General features: G+C 36.6%; 1 protein-coding gene across 1 annotated transcript in view; it reads right to left on the reverse strand.

The window, feature by feature from the left end:
• The window catches only part of LOC149844800 (uncharacterized), a 93665-nt gene that overhangs the window by 28685 nt on the left and 44488 nt on the right, over positions 1-20492 (reverse strand). The window contains exons 15-19 of the mRNA XM_089995288.1: positions 5281-5445; positions 5108-5170; positions 4859-4969; positions 4572-4655; positions 4378-4425 (exon numbers count right to left, since the gene is read on the reverse strand). Coding sequence (XP_089851414.1) covers positions 4378-4425; positions 4572-4655; positions 4859-4969; positions 5108-5170; positions 5281-5445 — 471 coding nt within the window. The remainder of the gene's footprint in view (positions 1-4377; positions 4426-4571; positions 4656-4858; positions 4970-5107; positions 5171-5280; positions 5446-20492) is intronic.

A 20492-nucleotide genomic window follows, 5' to 3' on the forward strand; every position in this document is an offset into this window, starting at 1 on the left:
AAGTTTTTCTTGACAAGTTGTCTGCTAAAGGTCTAATACCCGCAGTCAGTTTAGAGTCAAAATGTCCAAGTTGTCATTTATGCAAAAGTCATGTACTTCCTTTTCATAGTATCAATAAAAGAGCAACAAAACCTTTTGAGATTATATGCTCAGATGTTTGGGGTCCTGCGCCCACTGCCTCTCTTTCTGGATCTCGATACTATGTACTCTTTCTTGATTCTTACACTCGTTTTAGTTGGATTTACTTCATGAAAAACAAACATGAAGTTTTCAAGTTGTTCAAACAGTTTCATGCACTAGTCCAAAACCAATTCAATACCAATGTTGTATATTTCCAGTGTGATGGGGGGAGAATACATATCCCATGATTTTAGTGAATATTTGAAGAAGCATGGCATTACACGTAACATTTCTTGCCCTCATACCCCTCAACAAAATGGAGTAGCCGAGAGAAAACACAAGCATATTGTTGAGACAACCTTGAGCATGATGCACACTGTGGGTATTCCCTTCTCTCTTTGGACCGAGGCTTTCCATACAGTTGTTTATGTTATCAACAGGTTGCCCATGACCATCCTTGAAGATAATTCTCCATACTTTGTTCTTTATAATTGTCATCCATCATATGAAGAACTACATCCTTTGGTTGTGTATGTTATGTTCACATTGATCATTCATTGAGAAATAAGTTTCAAGACAGAGCTGTACAATGCAAGTTTCTTGGGTATGCAGATGAATATAAGGGTTTCAGGTGTTATGATCCTCATACAGGCAAAATTCGGGTATCTAGAAATGTTGTTTTTGATGATGAAAATTTTGACACTCTGGGTTCGTCTTCCACAGATACACAGGACAGTTATGATCCTTGGCTCAGTGACTCACTTTTATATGACTCGTTGCCTTATGAGGATTCATCTTTATTGACAGACAATGAACCCTATGCTTTCGATGTGGAACCGCATATGGAAGACATTCCTCCTACAACAACATCCTCACATTTTTCTGGTCTTATTTATTCTCGTAGAGCCCATCGAGTCAATGATGAGACTTCTCTACGACGTTCCACTCGGATTAGACATCCTATAGATCGTTGGGTAAGTTATAACAAATTTTCTTTGGATTTTCAAACATTTCTAACCAGAGTGTCCAAAGAAACAGAACCTTCATCTTTTCATGATGTTGTACATTCCCGTGCCTAGGTAGAGGCGATGAATGAGGAAATGAAAGCATTGCATGAATGCAATACATGGGAAATTGTACCAAGGCCAGATAACAAAAATGTTGTAGGGTCCAAATGGGTGTACAAGATCAAGCAGAAACCGGATGGCAGTGTTGAGCGCTATAAAGCTCGTCTGGTCGCACGAGGTTTCACACAGCAGTATGGGCAGGACTACGATGAAACGTTCAGCCCAGTCATAAAATTGGGCACCGTCAGGATTATCATTGCATTGGCATTACAACATGGATGGTCACTCAGTCAACTTGATCTTAAAAATGCCTTTTTGCATGGTGAACTAAAGGAAGAAGTTTACATGGAGCAGCCACCTGGTTATAGTATGCATGATTCATCCAATTGGGTATGTAAACTTCGACGCTCTCTTTATGGCTTGAAACAAGCTTCTCGATCTTGGTTTGAGAGTTTTTCCACGGAGATCCAGCATCATGGGTTCACTAAAAGTGTCCTAGATCATTCATTGTTCATATTCAAAAGTGATTCAGCTATTGTTTGGGTGCTTATATATGTTGATGACATCATTATTACCGGGAGTGATGAGGTTCACATATCTTGGGTTAAGTCTATGCTGATGGCTAAATTCAAGATGAAAGACTTGGGTCCTTTGCGATATTTTTTGGGTGTGGAAGTTGATAGTCGACATGAGACTATTACATTGAGCCAACATAAGTACACCATTGATATTTTACTTGCTACAGGGATGGAGAATTGTAAACCAATTAGCACATCTTGCCTTCTAAATCATAAGCTAAGTGCAAAAGAAGGCACTACTTATCATGATCCTACTTTGTATCGTCGAGTTGCAGGGATGTTACAATACTTAACATTCACTAGGCCTGACATAGCATACTTTGTCAATCAGGCTTCACAGTTTATGCATGCTCCTACAGATGTACATATGGAAGGAGTAAAAAGGATCCTTCGGTATTTAAAGGGTACGATTGGAGATGGCTTGATGTACACCAAGGACACAGCTTATATGTCAGGGCATCAACTATTCACCTACACAGACGCGGACTGGGCGGGTGATCCTGACGAGCGAAGATCAGTTTCGGGGTATTGCATTCTTATCGGCAATAATATTGTAACATGGAGTAGCAAGAAGCAAAAGGCAGTGGCGCGATCTAGTACTGAAGCAGAATATCGTGCAATGGCAGCAGAAACAGCCGATGTTACATGGGTGAGACATCTACTGCAAGAATTACAAGAACCAATCTCGTCCTCTATGCTTCTTTGCGATAATCAGAGTGCTATTAATATTGCCTTCAATCCCATCCTTCATTGTCGCACGAAGCATATCGAGATCGATCAACATTTTGTTAGGCAAAAGGTGGAAGAAAAAGAAATTGAACCTGCATATGTTCGGTCAGATATGCAAGTTGCTGACATCTTTACCAAGGGATTATCCACTCATTAGTTTTGGGCACTCAAAGGCAAGTTGAGCATGATCAAAGACCATACTCAACTTGAGGGAGGCTGTTAGTTTTGGATCATGGATCCGACCCGCACCACATTCCAAGGATCCATCTTGGGATGCGTGGGCGGTGGCATGTTTGTAATTAGTTTTTACTTCTTGTGTAATGTCATACTATGTACAACACTTATAAATATTAAGTAAAAGAGGGAAAACCTTCTCTCTCTTCTCTCTTTACCTCATCTCTAACCCTTGCAGGTGGATATTTCTGACAGGCACAGGTCAGTCTGAATCTTTCAGCTGAACCCCATAAGCATTATTTGGATTTAGATCTTGTTTTATGCTATTTTCAACATGCACAGTATCCATTCCTTGGAAGCATGAAAAACTATCAGATCCACGTCAAATAGGCCTTGACTGGGCATGTTTACCAATCTTGGTGGATAAAAGGTTGGACCTATATCTGGGTCCACATCCGATTAGCTTAACTGAATCTGAGATAAGGCCTGAGTGACTGATTAGCTCTATGATACTCAGTTTCCTTTTACTATTTATTAATGGTTGAAAAAGTAAACTCACAAACTATTGAAGAATATAATTTTAATTCTTTGTAAACATAACATGGAACAGATCAATTTAAACAGCATTATTTACCCAAATGCACAAGCACAACAAGGTAAGATCATGATAGAATATAATAGAAACTCATTAGGAAAAGTTTACAGAAAGGCGCAACTGATTTGTGTCCCCTTATTTCACTCACTAACAAGAAACCAATCCCCCGCTTCTTTTTTATAACCGGAAAATATTAAATCTGTGGTAACCAATATAATGAAATGGTTGGCAGCATGCAAGCATATAGATGACAGTAAAATAAAAAAATGCAAATTTCTAATAGAGAACACACTTGAAGCACATGATGAACGAGAAAGGGAGTCCATTTCCGTATCTAAATTATTTATCCATGTTACTGATCACTGTTGGATCTCTTAAACTTTATCAAAAGTTCTTTTTAAGAGCGCCATTTTTGTGCCATGCCTCTTTTAAGCTCTTGCTTTTGCTTCCATGTCCACATGTTATGGCATACAATCAGCTTTCAGGATTCCAATTTCTCCTCCTCCCCCCACCCCCCTAACCACATAGCAAAAAGAGACATGCAAGAATGCAGACAACTTTCTCTATATTAGCAATTACTGTAGAATCACTTACAATTCAATTATATAAAGATTTACTTTTAAGAGATTCACTTTTTGTGTGGTCTCTCAGCCCATCAAACATTGCTGAGGTTCTAGAATGTTCTAATACAGCATTTCTCCAAAAGCGGACAACTCAGAGCTAAAGAAATAAAGCCATTAGTTTTGTCATGTTTAGAAGATTAACAGTTCTCTGCTATTCATGTCAACTGCTCAATAGTGAGCATACAAGTTATACATGAAACTAGAAACTCAGCTAATGCCTTACATGCATCCAAATTCACAGACACAGACCATTATGCATAGTACGCTTCACAAGTGCACACTGAGTCATATAGAAGAGAAAACTTGAGCTGTCAGTAGGTTGATGCAAAACTGTAAAGAACCAACCTTGGAGTTACAGCCAGCAAGGAGAAAATACTTTCTTGCATGAAGGAAAGCATTCTATAAACTAGAAATATTAGATAATAAATGTGGATAGAAATTTTTACAAGGGTAAAATACAAGAAACAAGTAACAGGATTGTAGATGTGAACCTCATCTTTAGAAAGCAAAGAAAGTATGGGGATAAGAATAGCTGCGTCCTGCAAAAGCAACACAAGCAAATGGACTTATATAAAAGGTTAAAAAGAAAGGCTGAGTAACTGTATGTCAAGAGAGAGGACAGTGAGTAGCTGTCTTTATTTTAACAAAATCGAAAAAATGAGCAAGTATCTTAAAAGAAAGGAACCTTCAGTTTGGTCTCATATAATTGTTTGACCGTAGCAATCAGATCGGGAGAAGATGTGCATTCAGCAGTCAGCGTTTGCAATACCTAACAGAGATAGATAGCATCAATATTCCAAGAAAAGGAAGAGATGGTTAGGAAAAAAGTTGACAGATCTGGTTGATCTCATTGAATGAAGGATAAAGACTGTTAGCAATATTAATAGATTTCAAGTACAGGAAAAGGAAGAGACAGTTAGGAAAAGTAACAGATCTGGTTGATCGCATTGAATGAAGGATAAAGAATATTACCACTATTAATAGATTTTCACTCCCTTGTGGTGGTTCAGAAATTATATGTAATAACACAGAATATGATAACCCAATGTTTCTCACAAGAATAGGGATATGCCTATGAATCACCTGCACCATAGAAATCACTATAGCAAATTAGAATTAGCTAGTCCAAAAACTCCAGATAGAGATTAACTAATGCACATCCAAACAAAGGTATACTTCTGAATTACAAAAGAGCCAAAGGAGGAAAAAAAAACAAAGGACCTGCTTGACAGCTTTTTGAGCCCGTCCATAAATACCAAAGACAAGTTGGAGAAGGCTTGGTTTCTACAAAGACAATATCTGCTGTTAACAAGATAAAGAAATGTACAAGAAGAAAGAAAAGGTTTTCTCATCTACACAATGGACGAAGCAGAAGGAAAATATCACATACAAACCTTAGTACACAAGGCAAAGTAAAGGGACATGCAACGTTGAGCTTGTGACAAGGACACATGTCGGACATTATCCACAAACTTCTTGTCACCTTTGACTGAATCACTGTCAGTAGCTCCAGGTTCTGAGCTTTGGGAACTGCCAGCGGATGTTTCATGGGTTTCATACTGAAGGAGACAACATGAAATTATATGTTAGAAACATATCCAAATTCACCAAACAAGGTAAAGACTTACAAAAGACTTCAAGTGAACAAATGCAACCAGAAAAGAGTTCATCCAAATCTAAGGAGAAAATCACTTAATCATACAAATATTTTAAGCATTTCCAGTCTTGGTTGGACCATAACCCAGCTTCAATAAAATTATTGCACAAATTTCATTGAGACAATAAAAATATCCATCAAATTTGATCAGAAATCAAATAAAAGAAAGATGACTAGCTGCTGAAAAGTCAATCTTCTAGTAAGCCTAGCCCAACCCATTATATGCTAGCGGTCATAAATTTACTGTATATAGATCAAAAGGAAACGTAGGTCATCATGTTAAGGTAAAATGCATAGGTACAACATCCTAACCAACATTTTCTTATGAAGAAGAGAAAGTGTCCCAGTTCATGCATATGGATTTAAAATTCATATCACACCTTTGATCTTATTTTTTCTGCTAATACATGATATGATCACACGACTAACTCCCCTTCATAATTTGTCTCATCTACTTTTGACCATAAGGGAAATCCTTTACTAGATAGCTATTGTGTCTCACATATCTGAACAAACCTGCACAAATGACAAAAGGCATTCATCTTACTTGTATATTATATGTATTATCTACCCATTAATAGATTTTGGATGGGCTTGCCACCTATTTGATCTGATTCTAATACTTCAGTCAAATTTTAATTTTAGTTTTCTTTTCACACATAAACTAGTCTTATTAACCTGTGTCATACATGTATTATCTACCAATTAATAGATGACAGATGTTTTCTCCTCCCATTTGATATGCTTCTAATGCTTTACTCATTTGTTATTTAATCCCTTTATATAAAATCAAATTTTGATGCATGTGTACAGAGTCTGTGTTGCCTGTACCATGACAATTCTTCTTTCTTCCCCTTTCAGAAGAATGAAAACTGTCGAACTTTGTTTTCTAGGAAGCTATTACTGCAATTATGACATTATCATCTTTGATTTATTCCAAAGCTTATGGACTATTTCAATTAGTTTCACATAGAATGCTAGAGAAATCACCTTTCTGCCAGGAAATTAATTTAGCACATAATAGTTCTATAAAACCTGGTAAAACAGGTAATTTTAATGCCGTAAACAAGAACCAAAAAGAAACTAAATGGAAACTTTATTTCAGAAATAGATTGTTAAACTTCTATCAGAGTCCTAAATAGTTAAATTTAAAAATTTAACTAATAATGGTAAGGTTTTGCAGGTTGTCAGAAACATTGCTCGAGCATTTGGGAATGTAGGAACCAATTTTTATTACATACAACCTGGAATATGATCTATACTTATTTTTCCCCCTTGATAACAAAATTTACTTTGTCCTCCTGCCAAACACCATCACCACCAGTATAGAAAGAAACACTGGCTCTGGAAGATCTCCTGTATCTGTCAACCTTCATTTGAACAACTATTCATGCCAAGCTGAATTTATCATTAATAATTCTAACATCAGTTTTCAGAGGCAGCTTATAACTTTTTCCTTTTAGTCTCATTTGAATTTGCTAATAAACAAAGTAGCTAGTGCTGCTTCAAACTTCAAAATAAGGTTGGTTTAAGTGGTCTTAGAAATCTTTTTCTCAAAAAAAATAATTTTTTCATGTTTTCTTTTTTTTCTGAAAGACGTAAAATTTTTATTAAAATCATGAAGGTTACAGTATGTTGGTTGACAAGTTGGCACCCACCTAAAAGAGGAATGACACTAATTAACATTGAACATATATTTCAACCAAGATAAATCAGTCCCTCTCCATTTGTCTATGGCAGAAGTAAACATGTCACCCATGATGTCTTTGTCGTTTACACAAATAATGAGAGAGCATTTCCTGAAAGTTGACTGTTTCTCCTTCCAAGTAGCCCACCATGCTGACAGCAGCCAGCACCTCCATATAACCCTTCATTTTTTGTTTTTCATTAGATTAACTTAACCTAGTAAAAGGTCACGTATATTGATAAAGACTTCTGCCTCTAACCAAAAATTCTATCATGCCAGTTTCTAAAGCTGATGGAAGAATTTGCAGCTCCAAAACAGATGTAAAGTTGATTCTTCCTCTTTGAAACATAAAGTGCATCTACTAGGCCTTAGAATCCCTTCTTAGTTTTGTTTGGGTTAGTACCTTACCCATCACAATTAACCAAGCAAAAGTCCTCGTTCTAGCTGAAGGGTAAGGACCAAGGTTTCCAGACTAGGAAGTGGAAGCAAGAAACGAAAGCGGAAGCTAGGAATAAAAAAAATCAATATCAGAATTGAATGTGAATCAAAATGGAACACAAATAAAAACTATAATAAAAGTTACTATTCTTAAATTTCATGATATTTTAGTATAAGAATTAAATTTTTAACAAAATCTAAAAATGATGACTGCCAAATTAGAGAAATCACGTAGAAGTGAGTGAGAAGCGTGAGATGAAACACAAAAAACAAGAAAAGTAGAGTGAGAGAACATATAAGAAGAATAGATCAAACGTGTGGAAAGTATAGGAGAAGCATGGGAGAATAGAGATTCTCATCAAGTTTCGGAAGCAAGAAGTATCGCGCTTCCAAAGCGAGTTTCTAGGAAGTGGGCTTCCCACCTATCTAAGAAGCTTCCAGTAACTCTGGCAAGGACACCATTTGCACTGCATCACCCAAGTGCACCATCTTGCTTATTCTCCTCGGGTTTAGAATTTTCTAGCTTTTTCATACACCATTTGCATTGCAGCACCCTAGTGCACCATCTGGCTTATTCTCCTCAGGTTTAGAACTTTCCAGCTTCTTCGTTACTTCCAGCCAGTCAATAAACTCATTATCCTTAAGCATTCCTTTAGAAAGAAGGCTCCATCCCTGGCCATGCTCCCAAAAGTCTTTCACCAAGCAATCTAGCTGTTTTGCTATACCAAATAAGGCTAGATAAACCTCAGCTAAGTTAGAGTAATCCAATCCAAAACCAAATAGTGTTCCCATTGCCTAGTTGGGGTTTTATTCAACACTAGAAGTAATCTAGGAATCCCATCCAATCTGGCTATAGTCCAGATCCCCTTTTTCATATACTGTTAATCTCCCATATCCAAGGGCCTTCTCTTCAACAGTATTCTCCTTTAAGATGTCGAGACCATGGATTTGTTAAAATGTAATGGTCTTTATATATATATATATATATATATATATATATATATATATAGAGAGAGAGAGAGAGAGAGATACATATACATATATATAGTATATATGTATATGTATCTATCTAAGTATATATATACATATATGTTGGATCCCCCCTCCACCGGTTATATTTATAACCGTTGGAGGGACTACAACGTATATGTTGGAGCCCCCCCCCCCACCCCCCCCACACACACACACACTTCTCCAAGTGTATATATAGGGGTGATCCCCCTCTAGCCTGATATGCTTTTTGTAAAAAACCCTTTGGGATTCAATATATTGAAAGTCATATTTTTTATGCCCTTGTGCATGTGTATCCTTGCCTTTGTGCGCTTGTGAGAGTTCTCCTTGTGCCTTTGTGCACACTCCTTGTTTCTAAATTTGTGTTTGCACACAAATTCTCCTTTTTTATAGAGATTTTCACATGGTATCAAAGCAAGGTTGTCTGGAGAAAGAAAACCTTGTGGTTCTTTACAACATCGAGTGTCTCGAAAAGTGTGCCTTCAACTTTTTGGTGATTGGCTTGAAGACTCTTCTCCATCCAATATTTTAGATGATTACTACAGCAAATAAGATTTAAAATCTTATTGTGGTGCGTATCATTTTCTTGCATCTTACCTCTCTTATGGGTGCAAAAGACTCCCATTTCTCTCTTGGCTTTAAGTTTAATGACTCCAATTATCACGTATGGGCCGGAAATATGGAAGCCCATATTAAAGGAAAAGGGCTTTGGGGTTACGTTCAAGGCTCGATTCTAAAACCGGAGCCTAAAATCACCTTGGTTGAAATAGGAGAGATCAAAATTCTTGAGGGAGATGAAAGAACTAAGGCTCTTGAAGAATATAGCAAAAAACATGAGGAGTGGGAAATAAAAAACTTCAAAATCTTGTCATGAATCTTCTATTCCATTAAGACAAGAATCAACGTCAATATTATAAAGTTCAAAAAGGCATCTCAAGAATGGGATTACCTTGAAAAGATGTACACTTCTAGGGACTTGTCTCATAAGTATTATCTCCAAAAGAGAGCCTTAACTCTTCTCCAAGGGGAAATGACTATAAAGGAGTATTTTGCCGAACTCTCTTCCATTTGGGATGAGCTTGCTATGCTCGAACCAAAATGGAGTGGAGAAGCCATAGAGCTTCGTCATAAACAATTAGAAGAAGATCGGTTTTTTAATTTTTTGAATGAGCTAAGGCCCGAGTTTGAGCAAATTAGATCTTCTCTTCTATCCTCCTTCACCTCTCTCTCTCTCTTGAAGACGTCATTACAAAATTAAGTGAAGAGAAAACTCGTATGGGCATTAGCAAGCAAAATCCAAGTGTTCTTGCAATGACTACAAATCAAGAAGAATGTAATAGAGTGAATGTCGTTTCTAGGCCCGAAAACAACTTGAAGACATATAAACCTCCTTATTTTAAAAATCAAAATCAAGGATCCAATGGTGAACAAGGCGGAAGAAGGGATTATAGCAAATTTGTGTGTCACTTTTGCAAGGAATCAGGACACATCAAACCGGTTTGTCCCAAATGGAAGAAATTATTGGCTATGGCAACCACATCCCAACCACAAAAAAAAAGAAAATACATCTACTTCCACAAATAGAGCTCTCTCTCTCTAAATCAAATTATGAAAGCTCTTCAGCCTCTTCTTAAGGGAGCCATTTCCGGTGCCGTCGTATTTACTCTTTCCCCTATAGGTAAAACCTCTTGGCTTTTGGACTCGGGTGCTTCATTTCATATGTCTCCAAACATTTCTTCTCTTTCTGAATATTCTAAAAATTTGTCACTTTCTTTTGTTTCAAACGCGGATGACACTTCTCTTGAAATTAAGGGGATCAAAAACTTTGAAACCCAAAATTTCTTTATTTCCAAAATTAGATTTATATAAAAAATAAATTTGAACTTACTTTCCGTCTCTCAACTCTTGGACCTTGGATGTGACATTCAATTCTCATCTAATAAGTGTTTAATACAGGATCACCGGCCCGGGAATTTGATTGGGGAAGGCTCTAGGAAGGGAGACTTGTACTATGTGGACTCTCCTCAAATCCCTAAAACTATTTTTTGTAATGTGACCCAACATAAAGACATAAATGATTGGCACAAAAGACTTGGTCATCCCAACATCACCAAGTTATTCTATTTGCATTTTATTAAAAATCTTTGTAAAAATACTTTCTCTTGTAATGATTGTATTCTTGAAAAAATGAGAAGTATGCCTTTTGAACAAAGATCTATGTTTACCACAAAACCTTTTCAAATTATTCATTCGGATGTTTGGGGATTGGCACCCATCATATCCAAGGGAGGCTTTGCCTATTATGTGATTTTAATGGATGATTTTTCTCGATATTGTTGGATATATTTTCTTAAACATAAGCATGAAGTTTTTTCATGTTTTAAATCATATCATATGATAATAAAGAATAAATTTAATAGTAATTTAAAGATATTTAGGACCAATTACAGAGGCAAATATCTTTCCAATGAATTTAAGAAATATTTTGAAGACTATGGTATTGTCCATCAAAGATCGTGTCCTAAGACCCCAAAAAAAAATGGGTTGGCCGAAAGGAAGCATAGACATATCATTAAAACCACTAGAACTCTTCTTATATCCCAAGGCATTCTAAAAAAAATTTGGGCCGAGGCAGCTCTTGCATCCGTTTATCTTATTAATCGTCTTCCATCCAAAAATTTAGATAAAATTTCGTCTTTTGAGACTCTATATGGAAAAGAACCCGATTATAATAGATTGAGAATTTTTTGTTGTAAGTGCTTTGTTCTTACAGACAAAAATGATAAACACTCACCAAAAGTCATTCCTTGTGCATTTCTTGGCTATTCTGAAACCCAAAAAGGATTTCGATCTTATGATACTAAAAATGATAAGTTATATGTCTCAAGAAATGTAACGTTTTTGAAAAATGATAGTGGTTTTGAAAAGAATGAATCACACTTAGATAATGCTGACTATTTCTTTCTATTTGATTTATTATCTAAAGATGATGATATCTCTAGTGACGATGAATTAACATATGATAGTGACAAAGAATTGGTTGAAAACAACAATGATTTTAACTCTCCTCCCTCAAGAAAAAAATATAACTAGAGACCCTATCACCTATAATCATAGAGATAGAAGTATCTTTAGAAGTGCTATTGAACAATATAGTGAACCTAGCAAATTTATCTCCACACATGATATAATTCCTAAAAGAACCGAAAGAACTAGAAAAACTCCTTCTAGATTTGTACCCTTTGATTCTTTCTCTCCTAAATATCGGGCTTGTTTAAGTGTCATTCACTCATATTTTGAACAAAAAAACTTTAAAGAGGCCAAAAGATGTGTCGAATGGAGAGAAGCCATGGAGAGTGAACTCAAAACGCTTAGAAAAGCTGACACTTGGGAATTTCAAACGCTTCCCAATGGAAAGAAAACTATAGGATGCCGATGAGTGTTCAAAGTCAAAACCAAGAGTGATGGATCTCTTGAGAAGTATAAAGCTCGCTTAGTAGCTAAAGGGTATAGAAAAGAATATGGGATTGACTATGAAGAGACATTTGCTCCAATAGCATGTATGGTTACTGTCAAATGTCTCATCACCATTGCTTCAATTAGAAAATGAAATATTTTTCAAATGAACGTCAAAAATGTTTTTTTAAATGAAGATCTTAACGAAGAAGTCTATATGGATGCTCCACCTGGTATGGAAATCCCTAAAAATAAAGTTTTTCGTCTTCATAAAGCTCTCTATAGCTTGAAACAAGCCTCCAAAGCTTGACACGATAGATTTAATAATGTAATGATAGAAAATGGCTTCACTTCATGCTATATTGATATTGCATTGTTTGTTAAGAAATCTGATGCAGGGATTGTTATATTACTGTTATATGTTGATGATATGTCAATAACAAGTGATGATATATACCAAAGGAATCAAAAACATTAAAACTATCTTGACTTCAAATTTTGAAATGTCGGACTTAGGATTTATGACATATTTTTTGGGAATTGAGGTTGCATATTCTCATAGAGGCTATTTTTTGTCTCAAACTAAACTTGATTGTGAGATTCTTGACAGATCAAGAATCACATATGATAAGGTCTGTGAAACTCCTAAAATAGTAGGTTCAAAGAAGAAGATTGATGATGGGATTCTCCTAAAAGATCCCACACCTTACAGGAAACTGGTTGGATCTTTAACGTATCTCAGCATAATGAGGCCTAATATCTCTCATGCAGTACATGTTATTAGTCAATTTCAACATGCATCTACTACAGTTCATATGAGCGTCATTCTCCGCATCATCAGATACATAAAGGGTACAGTAAACAAGGGGGTATTTCTATCTTCTTCTTCTTAATTGAATTTAATTGCTTATATTGACACTGATTGGGGAGGTGACCTGAATAATCGTCACTCCACCACTGTTTTTTGCATCTTTTTAGGAGAATCTTTAATTTCTTGGAGATGCAAGAAACAACAGAAGGTCTCACTCTCATCCACAGAAGCCGAATATAGAGTCATAGCATCTACTACCATGGAGATTGTTTGGATTCGCAGCTTGCTGAAAGATATGAATATTCAAGTTCAAGAGCCCACAAAACTATGTTATGATAATAAAAGTACAATTTACATTGCCAAAAATCACACATTTCATGAGCGCACGAAGCATATTGAGATAGACTGCCACTATGTTCGTGAAGAGTACTTAAGAAGAACCATAGACCTCCTATATGTAACATCATAATATCAACTGGCAGACTTCTTCACCAAAGCGTTGTGCTCTTCAAGATTTAACTTCCTTCTTGGCAAACTTTCGGTTGTGTCACCCTAAGTTTGAGGGTGGGTGTTAAAATGTAATGGTCTTTTATATATATATATATTCATATATATAGAGAGATACATATACATATATATATATATTTCAAATCTAATAGGGGTATATCGGTCATTTCCTATATTTTACGCATATTCTCATTTGAGAATATGATTATATTTTCTTTCCTTTTTATTTCTTTTTTTGTCTTTCTTTTTATTTTTGTTTTTTATTCAATGTTGTGCATTGGGGGGGGGGGCACAACATATACGTCGGAGCCCCCATCCAACGGTTATATTTATAATCGTTGGAGGGACTCCAACGTATATGTTGGAGCCCCCCTACTTCTCCAAGTGTATATATAGGGGTGATCCCCCTCTAGCCTAATATGTTTTTTGTAAAAAACCCTTTGGGATTCAATATATTGAAAGTCATATTTTTTATGCCCTTGTGCATGTGTATCTGTGCCTTTGTGCACTTGTGAGAGTTCTCCTTGTGCCTTTGTGCACACTTCTTGTTTCTAAATTTGTGTTTGCACACAAATTCTCCTTTTATATAGAGATTTTCACAGGCTTGTCTCCCATATACAAGCCCCACCACTATATTAACCATTAGGGCTATATTTATAACTCAAATGTTGGGTCCCCAGTGCTCCAAATTCAGTTGGTAAGGTTACCATGTTCAACTGACCAATTCAGTATCCTTTCATTTCTCACTCTTCTGACATAAAAATGCCAAAAAATGGTACCCTGTGTCCTTTTTGCTGTGACTTTGTGACACAGGTTCAGATGAATACCGATGAACATTCAGTTAATTCCCCTGCATGTATCAACCTCCATGTGCATTATTCTACTCCATCAACAGATAAACAGATTCAGAATATAACAGTGCTAATCAGCTGTTGTTAATCGAAAAAATTTCATGAGATATTTTATTCAATTTAAATATATAATATGTCACATAGACACTTCACTTAGCATGTGGATCCTGTGTCAACACATCAAGTCACTCGGACATTTCATGTACACTCCAGGGCACTTCATGGGCAAACCAGTTTTGAATACAAGTCAACATTATGTCATAAACTTTATCTACTTCCTTTTATGATCTTATTTACATATTTTGTACACTTATGTTATTTTTCTTTTAAAATTTGTCATCAATTACATTATATTCCAATTTTAACTAATTGATGTTCCTAATTATAGTGAATTAAAAAGTGTTTTTTTATACGTGCATACAGACATGCATGCATCTATTTGTGTGTGCAGTCGTGTCCCATGTCATCAATTACATTAGATTCCAATTTTAACTAATTGATGTTCCTAATTATAGTGATTTAAAAAGTGTTATTTTATAGGTGCATACACACATACATGCATCTATTTGTGTGTGCAGCCATGCCCCATGTCCTAATTGTTTAGAGTTGTAGTATTGTACCAAGCATATCTGCATAGTGTCTTGTTCCCGCCTCCGTATCCATGTGACATAGACTTTATATATATATATATATATAGAGAGAGAGAGAGAGAGAGAGAGACATACACACATGCACATGCATAGATACATCTATGCATATATGCATGCCTTTTCTGAAAAATATATACATAAATACATACATAATTACATATATATATATGCACATGCATATATAGCTGTACCTGTATCGATACTTTTATATTTTTAATGTCTTATAATCCAAGGCAGATGGTTAAATTCCCCACAAAATTTTAGTACTCGCACAAGATGGTTAAAACAACTACAACACTTTGCTCTACCAAGTTTGTTATTGAGAATGGGATTCACATCACCTAAGATTCATGGCCCACATGCCTACCCAAAATGGTAGACCTGACATGGAACCTGTGTTACATGCATACAGCCAATGCAGATATTCAGCATGTGATATTTTATGAAAATTAATTTTCATAGAGGTGTAAACTTTAGAACTGATGCAAGTTAAAAGCGAAAATTTCCCTCAGAATACAAAGGAAAAAGAAGAATCTTGTGCTGCTCTGAAGAATCAAACCACTTATACCAATATTTTTACTATGATCACTCTTAACTGTTTACAAGCAAGAAACATACGAAGCCCATGTTGGTGCAACAACCTTCATGCACCCATACATCAAATGCACAGAAAAATAATAAGACATATTGAAGACCTGTCAAATCAGAGCAGAGTGCACCAGTGAAGTTTTACGAACAAAAAGAACAGTAACATAGTTTGCTCTTAAATACAAAGCTAGTATCTTGCAGCAAATTGCAGACTTATTTCACTGTACACCATCTTAATCGAACTACATTGCATGGATTAGTACAAGAGAAACAAGAGAGAGCTATAGAGAGGAACACTCAAAGGAGAAGCTTACAACATATAGAAGTCCCTTTTTGGATACACTACAACTGTTGACTTTCTACTGCCTGACTAAGTACATAAATGCCCTTCTAAATAATTATATATACAAGACTAGAAGGGTAGCATCAATAATAGTAATGCATATATTACAGCCAACACAAGAGTTACACTATTCAACACTCCCCCTCAAACTTAAGATGATGCAAGCGGAATCATCCCAAGTGTGGAAAGAAATAACTGAAAGTATAGCCCACATGCTTCAGGGAAATGATCCGTTCTTTCGTGACAATCATATGCATTCCTAGTAAAGTGACAATCTATTTCAATATGCTTTGTTCTTTCGTGAGATTCAGGATTTTTTGCAATGTAAATGGCACTCATATTGTCACAATACAAAGAGGTTCTCCTAGATACTGAAACACCAAGCTATCCCAAAAACCAGCTTATCCAAATTTCAGTTGTAACTTGTGTCATAACTCTATATTTTGCCTCAATTATGGATAAAGTAACTCGTTTTTGCTTTTTCTCTTCCAAGAGATCAAAGAGCTCCGAAGAAAAACACAAAACCCGGTAGTAGAGAAAGATGATCGACCAAAGCCTAAATCACAAAAAGTTCTACGGTTTGTAGAAAAAGACGAAGAAAAGAACATCTCAAAATTCATGGTGTCTCTCATATACACCGAATGATCCTGAGCACAACGAGGTAAACCGAAGTTGGAAAGCTCATAAACTGATAGACAACATGAACTGTATACATGATATTAGGTATATCAAACTGCTTACTAATTGTCTGTATATCACTGGATCCTCAAGCTTTTCTCCATCAGTAGCGCCCAGCTTAACATTTGCCTCCAAAGAAGCAATTCTTTTAGAGTCATCTGTCAGTCTAGTCTTTACCACAAGATCAAGTACATACTTATGTTGCGATAAGTAAAGGCCTCTCCTTGAGTATGCAACTTCTAGACCAAGGAAATATTTCAAATTTTTCAGATCCTTCATTTCAAAGAAGCCACTCAATTTGTTTTTGGTGTCTTTAATTTTCTGCACATCATCTCTCATGATAAGCATATCATCAACATACAAGAGTAATATACACTTCCCATGAATAGAAAAGGATACAAACAAAGCAAAATCATGATAACTTTGCTTAAATCCGAGCAGTACTAAATTTTTTAAACCACGCTCATGGTGCTTGTTTGAGCCAGAGTTACCAGAAGCGCCTAAGTAAAAGGGGAAGAGCGCTTCGGAAGCGCGAAACGTCGTGCTTCCAAAGCGTGTGGGGAAGCGCCACTTTTAAATGGGAAGCGCTTCACTTTAATGGGAAGCGCGCTTCCCCCATTTTTTCCAATTTTTTTGTATTTTTATTTTTTCGCTTCCCCCTCGCTTCCTAGGTCGCTTCCGAGACGATTTCTGAATCGCTCCTAAGTGGTCCCACGCTTCCCGCTTCCTAAAATTTTGAAAGTGCCTCGCTTCCCGTATCGCTTCCCATTCCCGCTTCCTCAATTGGCAACCATGGTTTGAGCCCATACAAAGCTCTCCTCAATTTACACACTCTACCTTGAGAATCTGAGTATCCTTGTGGCAACTCCATGTATACTTCCTCATCTAAATCCCTATTTAAGAATGCATTCTCCATATCTAACTGCCATAGATTTCACTGCCTCACTACAGCAACAACAAGCAAAATCCTTGTGATAGTCATGTGAGCAACTGGGGTAAATGTCTCAGCAACATCAATTTCAAACTGTTGGTTATATCCTTCGGCAACCAATTTGGCCTTGTAAATCTCAATTGACCCATCTTCCTTAGTTTTAATCTTGTAGACACACTTACACCTAACCACATTTTTACCATGTAAGAGTTCTACAAGATGCCAAGCATCCATTCTCTCCAGTGCACTCAACTTCTCAGCTATTGTCAGTTTTCACTCTTTAGAAGTTGCCTCTGCATAAAAATTAAGCTCAACATAAGAGTGAATCAGTACCAAAAATGCATGATGTTGAGGAGAAAATGAATCATAGAACACAAAACGAGTAGGAGTAACAAAGATTCTATAACTTCAACGTACCTGAGGAGGTGAAGAGGAAGAAGGAGATTATAGACTTGTGTGCTCTGAATCAGCTAGAAGGGGATCAAAATTGGCCTCTAAATTACTTGTCTCCATCTCTATTTGGTCCAACAATGGCATCTCAACTACATTCTCTTGCCTCCTCACACGTATGTTTACCCAAATCTAATATCTCTCCCCTGAGTTACCTCCCCTTGAACCTCCACACTCTTATCAATTCTCTCATCCACAAGAAAAGATATTAAGAAAAAAAAATCAACCATATTTTTCTCTTTAACCTCCAACTTATCAAAATAAGGTGTGTCCTCATGAAATGCTGCATGCTTAGATAGTAGATATCCAAATTTTCTTTTCGATTGGGTCATAACACTTATAGCCTTTCTGACCATTAGAAAATCCCAAGAAACAACATTTAATTGCACGTTTGTCTCTATTACTACTAGGCAAAAGCACAAAACAGCTGTACTAAAAAACTTTCATCATCTTATAATTTGGGACAATACCATATAATTTCTGAAATAGAGATATACCTTTAAGGGGTCTTGATGAAATGCAATTGATTTGATAGATGGCCATACACACCACATATGCTCAATAATCCTTAGGTACACACCCACCAAAGAGCAAGTCTTGAGTAGTTTCCAAAACTCTTAGCCACACTATTATGCTCAAGGGCTTCCAAACATGATTTTTATGAACAATCCCTTTCTTTTGCAGAAAACTTTGAAACACATGACTAGCTATGTCACATGGGTGCTGGTGCGGGTGCGGAGGTGCAGCACTTTCAAAAAACCTGGGTGCGGGGGTGCGGCAAAAATATAAAAATTATATATATATATATATATATATAGTCCAAAAAGTTGGACATAAATGACCCTGGGTGCATTGACTGCACCCAGGGTCAGGTTAACCGCACCGGGTGCGGGTGTGGGTGCAGGTGCGACACGAGTGCAGCGCCTAGTTGGAGAATCCCTGTGACATATAGGGCAAAAAAAAATCTTGGCAATTTTTTTTTAAGTTCGAGAATTGGACCAAAATGACCCTGGGTGCATTGACCGCACCCGCGTCGAGTCGCGTCAATGCAGGTGCGGCTCCCTGCTAGCCGAATCCCTGTGACATAGATGACTAGTATATTTTTTCCCAAAATCCGAGTGAAAGGTTCTAATCTTAGTGGAAAATTGAGTCTTAATCATAGCATAAAATTTATGAAAGATTTCAAACAACTCATTCATGTTCTTCATAAAGTAGATCTAAGTGAATCGTGTGTATCAATAAAGGTAACAAAATAGCTAGAACTACCCTTAGACAAAACTGGTGGACTCCAAACATCCGAATAAGCAAGATCATAAGCTCTATTTGACTTTATCTCCCTCGACCCAAAAGGTAAGACAAGACTCTTTGCTGTCTACAACTCTCACATTCCTTTACATGATCTAACACAGAAATTTTAGGTCCATCCAAGTTGTTTGAAGACGCAAGATACTGCAATCTAGAACTGAAAATATGACCAAGTCGTTGATACCACAACATAGACTCATCCAAAATTGCTTCTCCTAAATCACCTCTAAGTCCCTTCTGACAACTCAAATCTAATGAGTCTGAGTAATACAAGTCCCCTGGCCTATGGCTAATCCTAATCCTCTTTCGTGAAAGTTGATCATGAATAATACAATCAACAGAAGAGAAGATTACATTATAATTATATTTAGTAATTTGACTAACAGAAATAAGATTCATAGCTAAAGAAAGGACATGAAACATTTAAGAGATATACAAGTTGCTCCCAGGACAAGATATGAGAGTAACATATCTAACCTTTGAAACTGCAGTGTGAAATGACCCATTGCAAGGATAACAATTGACTAAAATAGACTCTTGTGCAAGAGGTAGCACTCGAGTCTGACATGATGCATTTGAGTCTTAGCCAACCTGAGGTAGCACTCGAAGAATCAATAAAAGCAACACCAAAGGAGATAGACGAAGAAGAAGAAACTGAGTCAATAGGAAGATGTTGAATAGGATCAAAGGTATTTGACTTGGCAGCATGCACAGGGTCTGAAGAGCCTCTTGTGGAAGGAATACAATGCACATTGGTCATAGGAGGCAAACTATCCTTAGACTTTTCAGTCACTCCGGCACAAGGAACTATGAAGGCCTTATACTTCTTTTTCTTCAAAGCAAGACATGATTTCTTCATGTGACCAGGCTTTTTACAATCCTAGCAACCAATGAAACTCATATCCCTTCTAAACCTATCAAATCCATCTTCTCTAAGTGCATTAGTCCTTCCAATTGTCTGTCTCAAAGTCGTACAATCCTCACTAAGGTGATATTGTTGAGCCCAATTTGACTGTTCGAAGACTTTCTTCATATAGGTCCATGCATCTTTAACAGCTTCACACTTCAGAATATTCACAACCAATTTTTTTTCAACAGAGCCTAAATGCCATGATTTCACCCTTGCATTTTCCTTCTCCTATTCTTCCACATTTATGTCATAATTGGGATCACCTTTCTTTGGTTTCACTTTAGTGTGATCCAAGTATCCTTCGCAACCAAAACCCATCACCACCATCTTCAC

Source organism: Nuphar pumila, chromosome 2, assembly GCF_984573655.1.
Source record: "Nuphar pumila chromosome 2, dmNupPumi1.hap1.1, whole genome shotgun sequence".
Taxonomy (NCBI): domain Eukaryota; kingdom Viridiplantae; phylum Streptophyta; class Magnoliopsida; order Nymphaeales; family Nymphaeaceae; genus Nuphar; species Nuphar pumila.